General features: G+C 43.4%; 1 protein-coding gene across 1 annotated transcript in view; it reads left to right on the forward strand.

Moving 5' to 3' along the window:
• LOC138297005 (atypical kinase COQ8A, mitochondrial-like) overlaps window positions 1–20377 on the forward strand; it is a 229689-nt gene that overhangs the window by 174782 nt on the left and 34530 nt on the right. Inside the window, exon 5 of the mRNA XM_069236522.1 lies at window positions 287–361. Within this exon, the coding sequence (XP_069092623.1) occupies window positions 287–361 (75 nt within the window). The remainder of the gene's footprint in view (window positions 1–286; window positions 362–20377) is intronic.

A 20377-nucleotide genomic window follows, 5' to 3' on the forward strand; every position in this document is an offset into this window, starting at 1 on the left:
CACAGTGGCACGAACGTCTTCTCTGATCTCTAGGCTTAGTTCTCCTCCCAACTCATGAGACTGTTTGCAAGGCTTACTCACGTTTACCAACAACTTGTATGAATTATACTCTCCCTCCGATGGGTTACATTTTATGCTTTGATTCCTTCTGGGTTACTTTCTGTATTTTGACCATGAAAAGCTGAACAGTGCAGGAAAGGACATTGAAGACACCAGTCCTTCAGTTAGAGCCTCTGTCTAATAAGACAGTGAATTGCCTAATGTGCCTTTTCTGTTTCTTTTTTAGGTTTGGCGGTTGGCCTAGGTATTGGGGCATTAGCAGAAGTTGCAAAGAAAAGCCTTCGGTCAGAGGACCCTAAAGGTTAGTGTGAAGTGATGTGTGTATGTGCTGAAAAAAATTGAACCTTTGGCATAAGAGGTATATTTTTATAACAATTCGCATTGTTTGCTTATTTTTAACTGCCTTTTTTTCTGTGAAATTATAGTCTAATAGCTGTATAGTGTACCGTGTATGTGCGTTTTTGGTATTATTGTGGCTGTAAGGTAAAATGTGTTTAATTTTCATTCCTTCGTGCTCAAATGCACCCTTCCTCCCACCAATGGCCTTCACTATTTGGCCACATCCGTTCCCAAAACACACTAGACTCACCTGAGTGGCTGTAAAGAAAGGATGCTCCAGTGTTTGTCATTCCCAGTCAGATGAGACGCTACAAGAATTCATGGGACCTTTGCAGGGCCCGCCTTTGAGACTTGATATTCATACCCACTACAGAGAAAGACTATTTTATTAGATGTTTAGTAAAATCTTATGCCAGTGGTCTTGAACGGTTTTCACCATCCTTTTTATGGTGAAGTTACTCTTAGATGTGTACTTCTGTTAATTATGGACTAAACAGGCAAAGTAATTCACTGTACTTCTCTCCTCTACATACATGCTCCCCTCCACTTGTTTACCTGTAAATTGTGCCCCTCTTTCACGTTTGGTTCATGGTTCACATTCTTGCTTTAGGACTGCTTGCAGGAGTGCAGCGGTTAGTTGGATTTACTTGTGCTTTCCACATAATTTGAAACCGAAAGTGCATAATCTTTCTCTGATTGATATTCCCAATCCCTTTGAGCTGTTTTGCATTGTCCTTGATAGGCTCTGATTGGGGCCACTCGTTGACTAGAGAAAGCTTTCCTGCTGGAATAGTAACGGGCACGGCCATTGGAGGGTCTTGCAACATTCATGCCACAAAGCAAACTTCCCTGGTTTTCCATACCATACGCTGGAGTCTTTGAAAGTGCTGCGTTTTCTGGAACTGCTTCTTTTTGCACGTTACTCAAGATGTTCATTTGTGCAAACCTTTCTAGTTATTGCCAGAATGTATCTTTCTGTTTATATTATTAAATTATCAGCTTTGTTGTGATTTTGCATAGATTATCGCTTTGTATACATTTACATACAGTGTAAGAACTAACTATAGAAGCTAGGTTTCTTGAGGAAAAAAAAAAAGTTTGTTAATGAATAATTGAAACCAGCCTCCCACCTGAGACCTTTGTTGGTCTTCCAGTCCCTCAGAGGCTGTGACCAGTAACTGCCCTGTCACTTTGCACACTCTGGTCCTGTACAGTAACCGTGGCAGCTTGTCTTGCTTTCCAGGGACACGTCTTTGGTGAATTGTCTTCCCGCTCGTTCCAAGTCTTTTGTCAACTTAATGCAGCTCTGTGTTCTGTCTTGGTCTTCTCCTGCATTCTAGTCCTCCTGTTCCCCCCCAACCCCCAGTATTGTCTGGAACAGGTAGCCAAACACTTTACCCCAGACTGTTCCACAACCATGAATATGGACCATGGGTTTAGAATTTGCTTGCAAAGGTGACCCTGGTTGGTGTCTTCAAGGCAGGTGATGTAGCAGAATAGCATTGATCTCTCCACTTTGAGGAATCAACAGCTGGGCATTAAAGACCTCTTTTTTTTTTGTGCAGTGGTACTCGCCAAGCTACTGTTTTTGAGGCAGACTCCAGCTTACCCGCTGGTGGGTTGGTCATTCTGTGGGACACAGCCTTGTGCACTTTTCTCATGCACTAGTACAGCATCGCTAAACTGCGAAAAGAAGACTGAAGATGTTCTGCTTATTAATGCTTGATTCAGTGTATTTTACCTTTACACTGACATTAAGCGACCAATGATTCAGTGCAGTACAATGACAACTTTTCTTAGAACGCAGTATAAATATCAATAATTTGAAAACGTAAAAGTGTACTGCATCTTTACAAGTCACATTTGAAGAGGTGTATAGACTCATGTATCTGGAACAAGGTACAAGGTTTTGCAAGATATAAGGGCTGCAAGCACTGGGAAGTGGTGTCGTTGTATATTGAGGTGCTGTAGGCTCGCTCCTCGTATTAATCTGCCTGGTTTAAGACATCACGTGTGAATATTTGTACATTGACTATTTCCTTTAACGCTGCTTGTGGGATACAAAAGCCGGATCAAATGTTACATTTGGTTGGATGAACCAGCACGACCGCTCAACCTGCAGTCTCGACTGCTCCCAGCGGTCGCTACTGTCCCAAGCACAAGGTGCTTCCTAAACGATTCTGCCTATTTTAACCTCATTCGGTAAATATCATGCCGCCGGCCCGGACCCTTCTGTTGCCACAGTAATCTGGTTCCTATCTTTATTTGGAGAAGAGTAGAGCATGTTCTCGGAGGAGATGGCCTAGTGGCTACTTGTGGGAGGAACTGCGCATCTCCTCGGCTCATGTAACAGGCAGCAAGATGACCCTTTTCTTGAAAGAATAGTATTGGAAGGGAGGGATCGATCTGCTGTGTGTACAGAAACCTTTAGTAACTAGAAACAACACATACAGTAAGGTCAGACTGTGTGCACAACATTGCTTAATAAAATACTAGTCAGTTTAACTCTCACTTGTTACTTCTGTTGATTTATTTTATCTTGATACAGTTTGACAGTCTACTGCCTCTGAATGTGGCTGAAGTCATTTTACCTACATACACCATCTCCACTGTATAGTCTTTTTCTCCAGGTAACCCCCTTCACTTATTAAATGTTTATTTTGGGTACCCCCCTTCCCCCCCGCAATGGGTATTCGAACTTAATACCAAATAAAGCTTGCTAGACTGGGGTACTTAAATAACCACATGTAGAAAAATATTGAAATGTATATCTTGCTTTGGGGTATATTCTGTAGTCGTTCCTTACTTCACCTTTAAACAGACATTCCCTGCTTCCTTTGGACAGCCTCAGAGAAACAACTGTTCTTGTATTAACCTCTCTGAATCGTTCACGGTAACATCTGCAGCGATTTATATGCCTTTGAGAAAATTGTCTCCATGCTTTTTGGACCATGTAAATTGACCTTAGCCTGCCTCATCTAGGGGTTGGGCTTTCAAAGTATGGTACAGTATATCTGAGGGGTATTGGTTAGTGGTCTAAGTCCACAGGAAGTTCCTTTTTGAAATCAGTTTGATTATGCAGGTTCTTTGGCTTGATATGGAAAGACATTGATAGATGGTCCAACCACATTGTTGGAAGAGGAGTGGATACTTGCAGAAATTATTTCACATGATACACTAAGTTACTAAGTGCAATGCATTGGTGGACTTGGTAGGTAGTAATGCAAATAAAGGTATGTGCCACGCTGACCAACTCTGGGCTAGTGAGCCTTGAATAAGAAACACTAGAGCGCAAAAGGCTTGACTGCGATTTTTCACAGTGGTAGAGAAAAGATCTAACCAAAGCATGGGCTGGTGTAAAGTTCTTCAGCTACCTCAAAGTGCAGACACTATGTGCTATATAGCATCTGCTGAGCTCATACGCTCCTGTATTCAGCGATCCTGCCAAGTGGTTGGGAGTCAGCAAGGTTCCCAGAGTATCCTGCCAGTGCCTCAGTCTCTAATTCCTGGCCTAGGTCCCACGACCGCACACCACCCTGCTTGTTGCAGTACCACATTGTGATTGTGATTCCATCAAAACTTGCTCAGCACTGCTTTAAAAAAAAAATTAAAAAAAAAAGCAGCAAGACCTTGAGAGCTAACTAGGTGGCATGCAAATCCAGAAGGTTGATGCACTTTCCCGTCCAGAGCCAAGGCAACTGGCCCATTGTGCTCCAGTGGATTTGGGAGAACCGCTTGCAACAAGTCCTGTTCCCACCTTTGGAGGTTCCGATCTACCTTGTCTGAATCGTGCTCGTTGTCCGTGAGGAAATCCCAATGATGAGCCCGTTGATGGTGAAGGTTATTCTGGTGAGCCTAACCCCGAAAAATTGGAATTATAATCTGAATCTGCCTTTTTGGTTGTGTGTGGGTAGGCGTTGAATGCGACAGTCTACAACTGCCCATTTAAAGGCAATATTGTGCACCTGTGGGAGGTGAGATTTTGGATCATTGATGAGGAATGCCTGGGACAAAAGAAGAGGAAAGGTCATTCAGAGGTGTTCGTCGACTGACCGAAATCTGGCTATTCAAGATGAGCTCTAGACTAAGTATGGAAAGACGTGCACTTCCGGCCTGAGAATATGTGCTGCAATCCCCACCATCACATGTGTTAATTTGGTAGGAGAGATGGCTCGAGCTGGTGACTTTGCAACTAGGTGGACCAAGTGAAACATCCTGTGATTATGAGCAAATCACTTATTCTCCCTGTGCCTGCCAATAAAAATAAATTTGTAACATAGTCTGGTTCTTTTAAGTGCTCTAATGCCCTTGACTCACAATAACGCTATCAAAAACTTTTTTTTTTTTTTTATTTTTTAAACGTGGGGGCCAAGGTCTGCTCACAAGGCAGAATGGCTAACAAAAAGTGTTCCTTCCCCAAAACAAGTCTGATGAAACGTCTGCAGAACAGGCATCAGGGCATATTTGTTCTTCAAGGCACCATTGAGTCCCCCAGGGACCAGAGCAGACAGAACCGGAGCCGAGTCAAGCATTTTGAATTTGTGCTTCTGAAGAAAAGTGTTCACGAATCTAAAGTCCAAAATGAGCTTTTTTGGGCACCATTAAAGGTGGGTGTAGAACTGTTTTTTTTTTTTCTCCCCCTGGGGCACCTGTTCTATTCTTTTGGCCAGCAAGTGCTGAACCTACGTGGCAAGGATGGAAGCTTGTTGCTCTGAAATCTTGGCAAAATCAAGAGCAACCTGAAGGGGTGAGGTGGGCGGTCGACAAAAAGAACATAACCTCTGCTTACAATCTGCAGAAACTACTGGTCAGAGGTAATTACACACTAGATGTGCCGGTAAAAACATATTCTGCTACCCATGTGGTGGCAAGTGACTCCCTAAAAGGTAGTCATAACAGTATGGTAGCGATGGCGGCTGGGCAAGAATAATACAAGGACTGGCCATGCCGCTGTGGCCCGATCCTCTCCTGCCACCACATCCAATGAAGCCCTGAGTGCACTAAGCAGGATGGTGGATGGGCAGGGATAGCGAGAACTCAGGCCCTTGAAGGAACCCCTAAGATTCTTAAAGTGCTGGTGAAAGTGGCATGTCTGAGCTACCAAGCTACAGCAAGGAAGGAGCACTAGCATGACTGTCATTGAACATTTACAGAGCGACGTTCATCTCCAGATAGTCTGGAGCATTAGAGGGACGGGTGGTAAGGAAGCCTGTGCTTACCGGGAGAAACCCATGATTCACATCCAAGTGTGATGAATGACCACACAGGTGTATTAAGTGTGGCATAGGCTAGTCCTTCTCAAGTCTTTAGAACCAAGACCCAATTTTTAGAATACCAAACTTTCGCAAGCCACCTAGCTTTAATGAATAGAAGGCGGGCGATCTTTAATGTAAGTAAAGCATGTGCTAGCTAATTTTCTTTTACAGACAGCACATATTCATGGAAATGACCACTGAAATCGTACAAATACAATTTTACTGATAAAACTATATTGCGCGCAAATGATAATCTGTGGAAACGGGGGTTTCAGTCAATATCATTTTTTGCATCACCGAGTGTCTTGATTTGTTTAGATCCCATTAAAATATTTACTTCCATCACACTTCAGAATTACAAACAGTGCAAAATGTTTACTTTCCTAACTACTGAATATGTACAGTTTATGTACAATTATTTACATTTTGTAGTGTTAGAAAAGTGATATCGTACAGCCTTTCCTCTCGCAATCCCTGTTCCCCAGGAAGATTGCCATTTAATTCACTTTACTTTTCTTTATCAGACTGTAAAATGTGAGGAGTTTGTAAATACCAGCCCCCATGTTTAAAAAAGACAAAAAAGCAACAAAACAAAAAAAAAATGTAAGCAGCACTTTGTCAGAAATCTTATTGCTTGGACTTTTAGTTACCCACCAAAAATCTGCTTGTGGCCCTCAGTTTGGGAAACACTGACCTGCGCGTTGTTTGGGACCCTAACCCACACACAGGATATACTTCAGGGCATCTTTTCCATCATGGACCATCTGGGCTTAAGTGTTCGAATACTCCTCTGTGAGTGGGCAAGATCTCGCTTACCATATTCTAGCGGGTGTGAGTGAATCCATTTAATGAACTGACCTTGTTCAAGAGGCAAAAGGACAAACTCTGGCAAAGGAAGATAACCTCTTTTCAAGTGTCAGTGTGCTTAGATTTTGTGTCCGATGGAGTCGTAGAAAAGACTTTACCTTGCTGGCCAAACTTGTGCCGCAAGACTTGGTGAAGGTGTGGAGTCAACAGGGCTTGGTCACCGAGAGCAGGTCGGTGGCTCCTCTCTGTTGGGCAACTTAACACCAGTGTTCATTAGGGCTTTGCAAATGCCTCAGCCAGTGCATCTGCCAGGGCTTCATTGGAAGGAAGTAAAGGCTCCCATGATGAGAAACCAGGTTGCAGAATGTCAACCTGTGTATTAGCATCATTTCCAATAGTAGACAATATGTACAACTGTAGCAAAGCAAGCATTTTCTTTAGTTGGTGGTCCCAATGGGGAATGCAGTACAGTTCCAGGCAAAATGTCAAGACCACCTGCACCCTGGAGGTCTTGATAAGGTCCATCACCCTGACTGTGCATGTACTCGTCTTCAGCCTCTTCCTTGTCTCCATGGGTTTTGTGAATTTCCTGTGACTCTGAGCTGAATAAGGCCTCATGGCACTTTAGATAAGTGCGAGTGAAGAGGGACAGACTGAGGATACCACAGCACTATTGGCTGAGCCTTGGTGGTTTGTATTAAGACTTTGTCTGGATCTAGCTTCACTCTGCTCTAGGTCTGAAATTGGTGTCTAGGTTGGATCTCAGATGGTGCTTCTTCCCTTAGGGACCAGTGTGGCCTTAGGCAAAGGAGTGGAAAAACGGCCTGGTTCCAGCATGAGGCCGGAGTGAGGCAGCGAGGGGGCCAGTCTGCACAAGGGAAGTGTCAGCTGGTGGCAGGTGAACCCTTGGTCCAGGCAGTTCCGTGGAGCCCGAAGGCTCTTCAGGGGACCAGGAATTGTCCAGAAGATGTGAGGCATTGGCTCCTTTAGGCTTTTACCTGCTTCAGAGTTGCAAGCAACCTGGGAAACTCTGGGCCCATTGGCTTTAACCGCAGGTTGCACCTTTAGAGGATCAACTGTGCAATCTCCCTCTGAAGTGAGTAATGAGCGGAGTGGTCTCCCATTTGGACGTACTGTGTTTCCGTCGGGAGTTATTGGACTTCACCTTCATCGTACCAGAGGAAGGAAACCTGGAGTGTCTCTGGCCGCTTCTTAGGCTCTACGACGTAAAACTTAGTCTCCCACTCCTTGACGGCCTTCGAATGCATCAGGAAGCACTTGCAGCACAACTTTGAATCATGCTTGAATAGAATACACAGAAGGCAGGAGTTTGGACTGTGACAACATCTACTTACTGCAGTTATAGCATATCGTGAAACCTGTAGTCCTCTGGGGAGATGTCTCTAGTGCACTGTCTTCTGAAACAAAAAATCATTTTGGAGGTCGGTAATGCCCTGACAGAGTTGGGAGTGGAGCTCCTGGTCCATGTCCAAGGGTACTGAAGAAAAGAAACTTGACGTTGGCGCACAAGAGTGGTACCTATATAGGGCTCTGCACCATCACTTCAAAGCGAGACGAAGCTGCTGCAGACTGTTGTAGCGCCACCTATCTTCACGCAGGAGTAATTCCTGAAGAAAGTTTCTGAATCCAGTATTTTGCATTGTGGAGTTAAAAGGTTGATGAACTTGTAATTACCCTTGACTGTTTGAACTGATAGTCTAAATGCATCCACAACAATGCAGGAAATATTTATAGGAGGAAATTAACTAAAGGTTAAAGGCAGGCGTGCCGTGCAAGTAATGAGCAGTAGTTGTATCCTATGCACTGCTTTGGGATGCTTATTTATTGACCAGCTCTACGTGGTAGGCAAACTTTCTCCATACTGTATGCAGATACTTAGCAGCCCTGCCAAGCTTCCCAGGTCGATATGATGTGCTTCTGCAGTCTAGGATTTTTCTTTGAATTCTGGGACTTGTAGTCTTTATTTTTTCTTCCATTATAAACAGGATTTATAAATTTCAGAAACCAAAGGAAAAAAACTAGATTGGGGCAGCACATCATGCATGGGTCCTGCGGAACTTGGCAACTTTTGACCCGGTTGTTTACCTTTAACATTGAAGGACCACAACTTGTGCAGGTGGCTCAGTCTGAGCTCATCAAAAGGTTTTTCTAATGTATATCTCTGCCTCCTCCTTCCCTGCCTGCTTTGGGTCAAGTTTGTGTGCTTGTCCAAGAATACGAAGTTCTGCTGTGTCATGGGCTGGGTTGTGCGTTTGTGCAGCAAATGCCACATGTTGTCCTAATGGGTAAAACGCCAGTGGTTAAATCGAGGATAAAGGGTGGCTGACGCAGCAGTTCCTAACATTGCGAGCAAAAAAACAAAATCGAAGGTGTAAAGTACCATTGGCACAGATTGTGCTGCTACCCAGACCTCACATTTTGGGGGCTTTTCCGTAGTAAATTGCGTCCTGTAAGTTGGTCCTCCTAGGGTGCCACGGCCATGCCCTTTACTCCAAGACGCTGCTGCCTTGTTTTCGTTATTACGCTCTGTAACTTGTTCCTTCAGTTGATAAGGCTGCACGCCTATATTTTTTTTAATTGTTGGTTCTTGCCCCACCTCTCTTTCTGGAAATGCTAACACTTGCTTTGTTTGCAAATGTTTTGCACCTTCCTTTCAGCCTGTATCATTGTAACAGTATATGCACATTGAGTACATAGTGTTACTCGGTGCCAAGGTGCCAGCTGGGCCCTGCCCTTTCCAGCAGGTGATTTATTTCACACAATGAAGCTTTGTCCTTGTATCAAACGATCAGTACACTGAAGTTTAACCGCCTGTGCGGATTGGCCATTGGATGACCCTTGAACTTGAAAAAAAGTGACCCTGATTTACCTCTTCTGCTGTATTGTAAAATGGCAAGGTTGCTTGGGTTAGCTGCAAGGCCTGGTGGCCTTGGGGCACACTTCATCGGTATCGGTGAGTTAATGTGCTTGTAACACAGACATTACCTGCTGTAGTTTGCCTTCACTCTGAACCTGAGCAAGTAAGGGAATACTGAGCATGTCTGCTAGTGGGTCCAGAAACAGGTTACAAACACCCCTCAAAAAACTATTTTTGGGGTTCAGTGGCTTAAAAATGCCTCTTCCCACACAAAATGTGCCATCTTCTGTTTAGGCCTATGCTGGCAAGGTGACAATTACCAGCTGTTGACTTCCTCAGCTTTGAGCAACAACTGTGCAAACAGCTGCATTGCCATTACTGTCATTGGTGATGTTTAATACAACCTCGTCGGTGGGTGACGTTTGAAGCGGTGGCCTGACTTCCAGTGGTGTAACTCTTCTACTTTGAGAGCCTGTAGATTTGCTCATTATTGTATTTTGTGGCAGTGCTAAACTCTGCCTGTAAAGTTCTTGTTGGGTGCTGAATGTCTGTTGTATTTCTGAAACAAAAAAAATATGCACCTGCCAATACTGAAGTCTGGTCGCGACCACACAAGTCACAAGTGAGGTGTGCACGATTCCTCCTTGTGCATGACATGTACGCGCCTTACTAGTTTTGAAAACCATCCACATCGTTTGCTGCCATTGTAAGTTTGGAGAATTTGACTGGCTTAAACACTGCTGTGTGCACTGAACTGGGCAGACATGCTGTTTTTTTTTGCTTTTTTTTTGTTTTGTTTTTTCTCATACTTGGCTGATTGGCTAGAATTTAATGTGTGGGTTTTCTGTAAGTGTAGGCTCTGCTGCCATCAGAAGTATTTGCTCTTTCCTTCTAAACACTGGATGGTGGTGGAAGACAGTTGTGAGGTTACGTGCATTCAGTGTTGAAAGCCCTTTCTCTAATTATGGAAGCAGAGTGGCTGGCACAGCAGTCCATGAGATTTGTAAGAGTCCCATTCCCAGAAGACAAAATGGAGGTAGGCGCTCAGGAAGTGACCGGGGGGGGGGGGGGATGGTAAATTAAGGCAGCATTAGATGGTCTAAAACTAAGTAATTTGTTAAAGATATTGCTCTTTTTCAAGAAAATTGATTATTTAGATTGGGTGACTAACACCTCAAGAAATAATCACAACCCTTGTCACGGTGAACATTCCAAGTCAATAAATTGCACTGAGCTCAGTCCCCTAGTGGCTATGGCACAGGTAAAACAGGCTTACCTTAAGGTAGTGTGCCAAGTATTTATGCAGTTCCAAATCCATAACAACATATTTATTTTTAAAGTAGGAATAGCCCCAGGAAGCACAAAGTGCCAATAGTAGTCAATGGTTGCAGTTGACTGGGACCTAGGCTCATTTTGAGGCTGACTGTGATGGAGCTTGAGTCAAACATCAACCAGGTTCTTCCTTGACAAATATTTTAACTTCTAGCGTCCTTTGAGTACCAATTCACTGCAGGAGTACACTTCTGAAACCCCCTAGGACCTCGGAGGAGGCACTTAAGAGACCTACAGGGTGTCAGGCAGAGAGAGGCCAGCAGTACGGTCCAGTCAAGGTCCATTTTTCACTGGTCAGGTGAGTGTTTGCAGCGATGTCCTTGTATTCAAGTTGTAGCTGGTCAGCCTTACTTTCCCTCAGAGTACACTTCTTCTGTTCTACCTTTGGTCCACGAATGTTCCGAGGTGTGTGCCTCGTGGATGCTACATTTATGCTGTATATAGATAGTGGATGGTAATGACCGCTGGGCACACCCTATCCAAAAGTTTGAAAGTTCCCAGGGCCAGCCCTACATACTTTGGGCATTTTGAAGATGGCGAAAGACTTAGGCCCTGCTAAACTTGTGCTCTGAGGCTGTGTTGGGAGTGTGCTATGTTAATGATAGTGCTGTCCCACTGCGAACACTAAAATTGTTTATGGAAGACACAGTACTCACAATAAACCGAGAAACACAAGTCTGGTAGAACAAAGCTGGGTTCTTGAGAAACCCAACAGTGGATACACAAGAATGGTCTTACCATCCTGTTCCAGTCCTTTAAAGTGTGTCATCAGTATTATTTGCAAAACCTAGAAACAAGGCTGGTGGGACAAAGCGGGTCCTTCAGCAACCAGACAGAAGACACAAGAATTATCCCAGCACCCTGTTCTCTGCCTTTCAAGTGTGCCTCAGTGTTGTATGTAAACCCTGCATACAGTTGAGCAGGCTTTGACACTGTCAGAATGGATGCCCCCACTCTGCTTATTGTGGGAGGCTCGGAGAAGTCTTCCCTGCCCATTTATATCAGCCTATTGTGTGCACCTGAAAGGCATTTTTCACCTATTGAAATGCTGATCAGTGGCTGGCAGAAATTTGAGAGCAAATGTACATTATCCTCCAGGGACTAGGTTACTTTGTCAAAGTTACTTTTCCCTAATATTTAATAATAATCAAATTTAACCATTGAAGTTGATTTTTAATAACCACTGAAAGTAGTTGTTTAATTTTTCTAGCTAGTCCCATTCTTGAGATACAGTATTAGGATTTTAATCTATACTCTTGTTTTCTTTATTGCCTAACCAGCCTTCCTAAAGTAAAAATAGCTTCTGGGTGCTAGTCACTGACACATTAACATTACATTTCAGCAGGTCCTACTTTTAAATACCATGCACCCGCTTTGTATGCAACCAGGCCTACATAAGGGTGACTTATTGATTATTTGAAAGGAATGTTTGACTTGTGTTTTATTGAGACAGGTTGAATTTACATTTTTTACAATACTACATTCAAGCTTTACTGGTGGCGTTCAACATTGTTTTGCACTGCCACTGTAGTGGATGGCACAATAGGTGCTGCAGTCAGCTAGTGATTTTTATCTTGCAGGCCCTCTGTACATTTTGCATTATATGCTAGGGATTACGTATATGTTAAATATACCAATTGGCAAGCTGCCAGATCGACCATGTTCAAAGGGGAGCACAGGCAATTTACTACTATTTATTAGCAATGTTAATGTGCACAGTTCTTAAGTCAGTAAAGAAATACCGTTTAGCAAATGTGGAAAATATGGGATGATCACACGGAAAAGGCAGATTATCTTCACTGTCTATGCCAGTATGAGTTCCCTGTTCACATTAATCAGGTTTTCTGGACTAAAAGCGCTGAGACTTTATCTAAAGCATTACTTATCCCATTCTGGTTAGTGGTAACCATATAGATCTCTCTTCTGGCTCGTTTTTACTATGTACTTCAATTTTGTTATTTACACTGCAAAATATTTTGCAGAAAAAAATCCATTCAATATTCTGTTCACCACTACAGATTCTTTTTTCATGAACTGTTGCTCTTTTTAGGTAGAGCATAGCAGCACGCAAGCACTGCTTTTCCGACGTGATGGTATGTGTCCGGGCTTTTAACAAAACCCATCTCACGCCCATCACTATCACTCGTTAGTGGGCTTGCCCTTCAAAAATCCTTTGACATTGGTAAATGGTTTAGGTTTGTCGTCTTCCCCCCCCCCTCCCCCGCGGAGGTTTTGTTACCGTCTTGGCCATAGCCCCTGTTACATGGATAATTGCACTTTTGCCGATAAATTTGACTGCGAGCAAACTTCTTTTTCCTTGTGTGTCCTTCACGCTCATGGCGTGGCGCTGGGAATCGGCTCGCTTATGTGAAACTTTTTTTTACATTTAATTTTCAATTTATGTGGCAAGTAAAGTCCAGTTAGTTTACAAAGCTAATAGCTGTAACTTGAGCAAATGCGAGACCTATTGCATTGCAACTGCTTGTTTTTTGTGCTGCTTCTTCTGTCAGTTTGCTCAACTTCTTTCCTTCTGTTTTGCATTCTCGGCGGTACTAGCTGGGCGTGTTCTCTGACTGGTTAAGAGCCTACCCTTTATTCTGAGCAGCCGGCTAGTTCAAACAGTCCTGTCACTCTAATCTACTACTCTGGTGTTCCCTGCGCCCTCTCAGCAAATATTCCTCAACAACTGAGTATCCTGCATCATTCTCGAGAGACGCACACTGATGTAGATACCGCTGTAGCCGTCCTTTTTTACCCGTAATGTACATATGGTTTTAATTTTTTGTACATTTAGTATCGGACTCAGATGGTCTTCAGTTCCAGGGACATGGGCCTGGCAGTTTCCTGTAGTATTCTTGGTGTCGACCCTTTGCTTCCCTTTAAGTGAAGGCTGAAACCGCACTGAGTTTCAAACTCTCTGCCTTTAAAGGTTGAACTGGGACCTCCGCCGGACCCTGTGCTTGAACGGGATGAATCCGTTCTCTGTGGCCCGCACAGATATGAATAACACATTTCGGGCTGGAACATTCCTTTTGGACCAAGGCTGGTCTTCCTTTGGTTGGTTTTAGTCCGAGGGGTGGTGTGATGGGCTACAGAATGGTCTGAATTATGACCCACAGCAATTACCAGTGGTGGATGTTGATTTAAGCAGTTTACTCAATACTGTTTTGGGTTTCCTTAGTGCGACAAAATGCCCAGATGTGGGTCCCCAGCTCTCTGCTTGTCCACTACAGCTTTCACGTCCTGACGAATTCCAAATAACCCGAAACAGGTTTGAGGTTAACTGTGTCCTGTGCAGAGAATGCCTGGCAGTTCAGCCAGGACTCAATCTGAAGGAATGTGAACCGGTGGCTGGTGTACAAGGAGCATCCCCGGAATGTTTGGGAAGTTTTGGTGCACAGAAAAGATGCTTCAGCCCTGATAATCTGCATGTTTTTTTCTCTGTTGTATATAAAATCTGGCTGCTTGCTGTGAGTGCAACTTCATGTGAAGGAAAGTGTTTACTAAACACACTTTTTAAATCCATCACGGGGGAATGTGAATCAGCATAGCTTGATTCATTCAAAAAAAACTGTACTCAAGTAGCTTTTGTTTCACAGTCTGAGCTAGAGTCTTCTTTTAATTCTTAATACACTAGATTGTCTTTGATGCTTTTGTCGTGAATGTTTTTTTTTTTTTTTTTTTTTTTAGTGAGGAAAGCCGTGCTGCTTTTACATAATCAGGGTCTTTGAGTAGAGTTCTGCCTTTACTGTTGGTTATTAAGTATTTATGCCTGTGTCAGAGCTCGTCCTCAGCCTAATTCCAGATTGAGCCTCCTCCATAGTCCAACAATGCTGTTTTCTACAGAAAGCGTTTATTTGAAGACACTGGTGGGCCTGGTTATGTGCACCTACGTGGCATTTGTACAGAGGCAGAATTCGATCTGTTGCCACTTCCCAACATTTGTTTGCTTGGCACTTATTTTTTCTGGTTGGTCTGCCAACATGTAGGTTTTAATTGGTTATGATTGTACTATAGAGCGTAGGGTTTTGTAAAAAATGTGAGCTCGTTTGCTGAAAAACTTAAATTTAGGTCGAATTTCTCCTTATTTTTTTTAGTGAGCAGACTATACATATTGTGGTATGCCTGTTGTCGGGGTGTAATTTTGGTGGACAGTTTTTTTTAAAAATTTTTTAATCCAAGTAAAGTTTGTTGATACTAAAGGAAGCTAAACATATCTGCTTGACAGTGTTTTAAAGAAGCAGGCAGCCATTACCGTTGAGAATGTGAGTGAATGACCAACTCCTCCACGCCTGCCAAGCTGCCGGACTAAAAATAGCTCAGAGTTGTCGTTTGCCCTTGGTCTGTCGACTCGGGGTTTTGTATGGAAATCTACCATAGCAATTGGAGACGTGGTAATATCGAGAGATGTATTTATAGTCTTGAAGTCATGCAGACAGCTTTGCCGGTGAGTAGACAAGATTTAAATACTGCGGGGTACCCTCTGACCATGAGTCAAAGCTTTGTCTCAGTAAACACAGCCTTCTGGAAGAGTCCCAATGTCCATTTTCCTGAAGGGTGCATTCCCTTTTATTTGTACGACAATTGCCTCCCTCGAAGTGCCAATAGCATCTGTCATAGTGACTTAAGCTGCTTCTGTCGGAAGTCTCTCCTGTTGAGCGAGAAAACCACTTTTTTTTTCTAATAAACAATCACTGACATCTGCGTGCCGAGTAATGTTCCTAGTCCATTCAGTAAGGTGCCCATTTATGTCAAGGAATGCCGGTCTTCCTTTACACGATGTGCTTCCGTTTTTATTCGAAGTCATTTTTCAACTCATAGCAAACCCTGTTGTTGTTGTTGCTCGCTTCTACTTGGGTGCAAAGGTTCGGCTGCTCACTGTGTAAAATCGGGTGCAAGTCTTTGTCTCGCGGGCACTGCCTCCCGGAAGCACTGACCCAGCAGCGCGAGGCGCCCAGGCGAAGAATTCCATCTCTAGCTCTTGAGTGATGGTGCCCGAGCCATGCTTTGTTTGCAGGTTCTCTGATCCTGTTTAACGTGGGTGAGGCATCTGGCAGAACACAGACATTTCTCTGCCATGTCGTGTATATCTATATATATTTAGGAGTTTTGCCAAATTTAGCTTTTGTCTTGTTATTTAGACACCAGGTAGCATATTTTCACGACCTTCCCCATCACACCCTTCTTTCTGTCACTACCTTAAAAGTTTTTTTTTTTTTTTTTTTTTAATGATTTTTATTTTTATTTTTTTGGGCCTCCTACTGCTAGCTGACTAAATGCATCAACATGGTTTCTTTATAAATTATGCTTTTCGGTGTGTAATAATTTTTTAAGCAGCTTTCCACCAATTTTAATTCTAAACTAGTATACATCCTGAAAATATCCCGATGTCTGAACCATCGGTCCCCTTCTTTTCACCTTTCGAGACTTTAAAAAAAATAAAAAAAAATTGTACATGCTATAGAAATTGCATATTCGTTTTGCGGCTTCATTAATGCTCCATTCCGAACTGAATATTTTCAGACTTTATTTCAACTAAAGAGCATGCCCTTGTTTAAAATGCAGCGTAAAGCTTTTTTTCCAGTGACAATATCGCCACTTTTATCGTGCGTTTCTACAGCGTTTCCACTATGTACAAAACAGGCCGCAGCCTAGGCTGATATTTTAAAGTGTATATTTGGGAAAAGCTTTCACATTTTGTTTTCAAACCTACACCATTGGAAATGCACTCACGGCTACAACACTTTTTAGGGTCGATGGCACAAGCGCTCCATCCCTGTTGTAATCTCTTTTGGCTTTTAACCACACCCATGTCACGCCTGTGACTTTCATTGGTTCGTGGGCTTGCCTTTTAAAATCTGCTTGATTTCATTAGTGAAAGGCATGCGTATGTCATGCCTTTTCTGTTTAGCTCTCCTTGTGCGCACCGGCCAACTAGTGAAAACATATGAGACTCAATGTTTTAAGCCTGGTTTTGTGCCCTGAATCTTTTTATTTTCCAAGCAGCGCGGTCACACAGGGTTTTACATAGCGCAATTGCGCTAGTTTTTTTGTTTGTTTTCAATTTCAGCGCGATCACGCTGGGTTTTACATAGAGCGCTCGTTTTTTTTTGGGTCGAGCGCACAAGCGCTCTGTCCCTGTTGTAATCTCTTTGGGCTTTTAACCAGGCCCATGTCACGCCTGTCACTTTCATTGGTTTGTGGGCTTGCCTTTTAAAATCCGCTTGATTTCATTTGTGAAAGGCATGCATATGTCATGCCTTTTACGGTGTTTAGCCCTCCTCGAGCGCATAGGCCAACTTCTGAAAACGTACGAGGCTCCATGTTTTCAGCCTGGTTTCTGTACTACTTTAGCTTTTTATTTTCAACGCAGCATGATTGCACTGGGTTTTACATATCGCGCTCTGTTTCTTGGTTTTTAATTTCAGCGCGATCGCGCTGGGTTTTGCATAGCACGTTCGCACTCATTTTTTTTTTTCTTTCAATTTGTGTCAAGAAAAGTCTGGTTGGAAGTTTACAACGCTAATAGCTCTAACTCGAGCAAATGCGAGACCCGTTGCATTGCAAATGCTTGTTTCTACAGGTCTTGCAGATGCAGAGATGTGCTAACATTTGTGCTAACATTGCAAAAGGTTTTATAAAATGACTTTCTCAGGGAGAAGTCTACGTGTTATGTCTTCAGCCAGGCAGTGTTTCTCTTAAATACAGCTAAAATGGTATAATCCATTTATGTTTTAAAATGATCGTAGCCGCAGCATTTTGCTGATTATTTAGTCACACGTTTTTTTTTTTTTGTTTTTTTTTTTTGTTTTTTTTTTCCCCCTCTGACATGGGTTGCGGTCGCTGTTTACGTGAACCAGATTACAGTAAAACGTATCTTGTTTTGAGATATGGAATGATCGTTGTGCTTGTATTTTTTCGGAGACAGTTGACCATTTGATAGACTGTCTACGGTTGGGTATTGTTCTCGCTCTTTTCCTTTGGTAACAACCTGGGAGACTGGTAAGGTCGGACTGTGTTTGATGAAGTAGCCAGGAAACAAAAGATTATCTTTCAGAATTGTTATATTTGGACATGCATGGGCTTGAATACACATGCAATGGAGATACACTTGAGCTATAATTATAACGAGCACACCAGTGTTTTTAAAGCCTTTTGTTTACATCCTGGAAAGATATAGCAGGGTTTTTGTTCAGCACATTTGACAAACTAAAGGGACATGTTGACAGATGTCATATGACTAGCTCCTTCCTTCAACTCTGGATGCAAGGCTCATTTACATCTAAAGTTTTTTTACCAGGTGTTAATTCAACATGTAAATTGGTTCACTGCAGTTCCATCCCATTATATGCTCATGCTTTACGAGTTCTGCTTTATCAAAGTAACTCGAGAGCATCAAAGGAAATTAGGGTATTTAATGAGTTACTTGTCCAGTTGTTTTTTAATTTGTGATCCTGGCGGTAGGCAGGGAAAGGAACATGAGCGTCTGGACTCTGCACAGATTGGCTTCCTTGGGTTGTCTGACTTGTCCCAGTATCCCTTAACCATACTATGATTTCCAAGTATCACGCTTTCAGCGGTAAAAACAATTGACCTCAACATGATTGGCTTTGCCCTTACCCACAGCTGCACTGGGAAAGATTTAGTTTACAAGTCAACTTCATCATTCCAACCCTTGTCCCCTGCCCTTCCTCCTTTCCAGTTCATGCCTGGTGCTGGAGATGGCAGTGGAGACAGAGTTGAAGGACCCATGGGCTTTCTAAAAACATTGACGCTTGTGCAGAGGACTGCCTGTGCTAAGTAGTAGGTTTTAAATAACTTTTTAGAAACTGACAAACATATTAGTTTCAGGAGAGGCAGGGTACGGAAAATGATATAGCGGATTCAACCTTTCACATCCTTGTTCTTGCCCGTGATGATGCTTCTCTTCCTCCTTTCTCTTTGGTGCATTAGTGTCTTGCTTTGTATGCGTTTCTGCATCCTCGCTCACGCCTCTTAATTCGTATTAGAGCCTAATTTCCGTGGTTTCATGTCTCACCAGTTGTACTTGTGATGAGCCTGTATAGCTTGGATGTAACCGTCCCACAGCCAGACGAGCTCCCGTGGAAGGACCTCCAGGGTTTATTAGCTCTCCCATTTAAGTGATCCTCGTTGTCTCCTTTAGCTTTGGATTGTCTGGGAGAACAGGGATGAAAAGAAAAGTTGTTGTTGTGTATTTTTTTTCTTCTTTTTTTTTCTCCATGAACAATTACATTTTAGCCTTTTACTTTGCCCCGTTGATAATTTCTGTGTGTGAACAACAGAGAAATGTATACTGTGGAGGTAGAATAGCAGGGTATGAGAGACCTGTCTGGGCCAGAGTGGACTGCACTTGAAAGCCGGCCCCCTGTTACAGGTGTGGGAAAAATAAGGGGAGCACTCAGTTCTGTAAGCTACATTAGCCAGTGTGGCAGCCTAACAAAGGTTTAGCCCCCAGAGTGACAATAGAAGATCAGTCTATTTCAAGCACACCAGGAATCTGCAATACTGAAGAATGGGGCCCAAGTGGAGCTTTAGTTGATATGATCTGGTGTAAAGTGGTATCAGTTCTCAGACTTGCTGTTGATGTTGCTTCCTAGAAAACGTCACCTGTGCAGCCACTAAGTGCCTACAATTGAAACCAGTGAATAAATAACCAACTTGGCCACTTTTTTTTTTTTAATTAGTTGAACTTGATATATGTGCACTTGTGCATCTATGACCCTATGCACCTAATCAGCCTGCGCCTATTTTAACATGGTTAACCAGATTGCACGATTGTTGCGACTTTCCACTCCCTTCATGATCGTGCTGGGTTCCCACACCAGTTCCAGGCAAGCTGACATGTAGTCACACTAGCACCGGACTAATACTTGATCTGGCGCATGGAGTTGTGTGCACTCAAAGACAAGCCATATTATTTGGGAGTGGTTCCCTCCCTCTGATACCCCACCCCCAACAAGGCAGCACACATTATGGGAAGAACTGCAGGTGAGGCAAATAAGTTGTTGAAATGGAAAAGTCCTGGTGATAGACATACGCCCCTTCATAAAAGCCCCAGCTGTAAAGACATCTGGATCACTGACTTTTGGTCATGAGTGAATACACATTATGCGTGTGACCTAGTCCTGTCTCATGGTAATGCAGTGTTTAGACTGGAGGCAACACACAGCACTTGGGAAGGTAAGGGGCTACTGCTCTTACCTGGACAAGGGTACCATACCGGTTTGTGTTTAGTGTTCAATTTCTTTGCTGCTGGAACCAGCACTGGAGACCAAGGTATGCCAGTCTCCCTGCTTGGTGAGGGGACATCACCCAGGAAATTAAGGGTACTTGCTTGGAGCAGCATCCCTTTGCCTGCCTGCCTGCCAAGACGAGAATACCCGGTGAAGAGTTATGCACCTAGAGTTCACCGCCCTGCCAAGCCCAGTGGGAGGAGGTTGGGGAACCCCTGTGAGGAGTAAGAGGAGAAAAACACCTGGAAGAAAGATGTCTAGAGTGGATCCTGGCATTTGGATACTGAGAGAAGTGTGAGATGACTGGTGCTATAGGGACCTCTACGGAGTTTGATGCATTGCCTGTCAGCCTGTGATGTTCGGGTGTTGTCTGCAACTGAGACCAGGTTGATGAACACTGTTGCTGCAGAGGAGGGGGCCACCATGAAGTGTGAACTGTCAGCTTTGGCTAT

The sequence above is a fragment of the Pleurodeles waltl genome, chromosome 5 (assembly GCF_031143425.1).
Source record: "Pleurodeles waltl isolate 20211129_DDA chromosome 5, aPleWal1.hap1.20221129, whole genome shotgun sequence".
In the NCBI taxonomy this organism is placed as follows: domain Eukaryota; kingdom Metazoa; phylum Chordata; class Amphibia; order Caudata; family Salamandridae; genus Pleurodeles; species Pleurodeles waltl.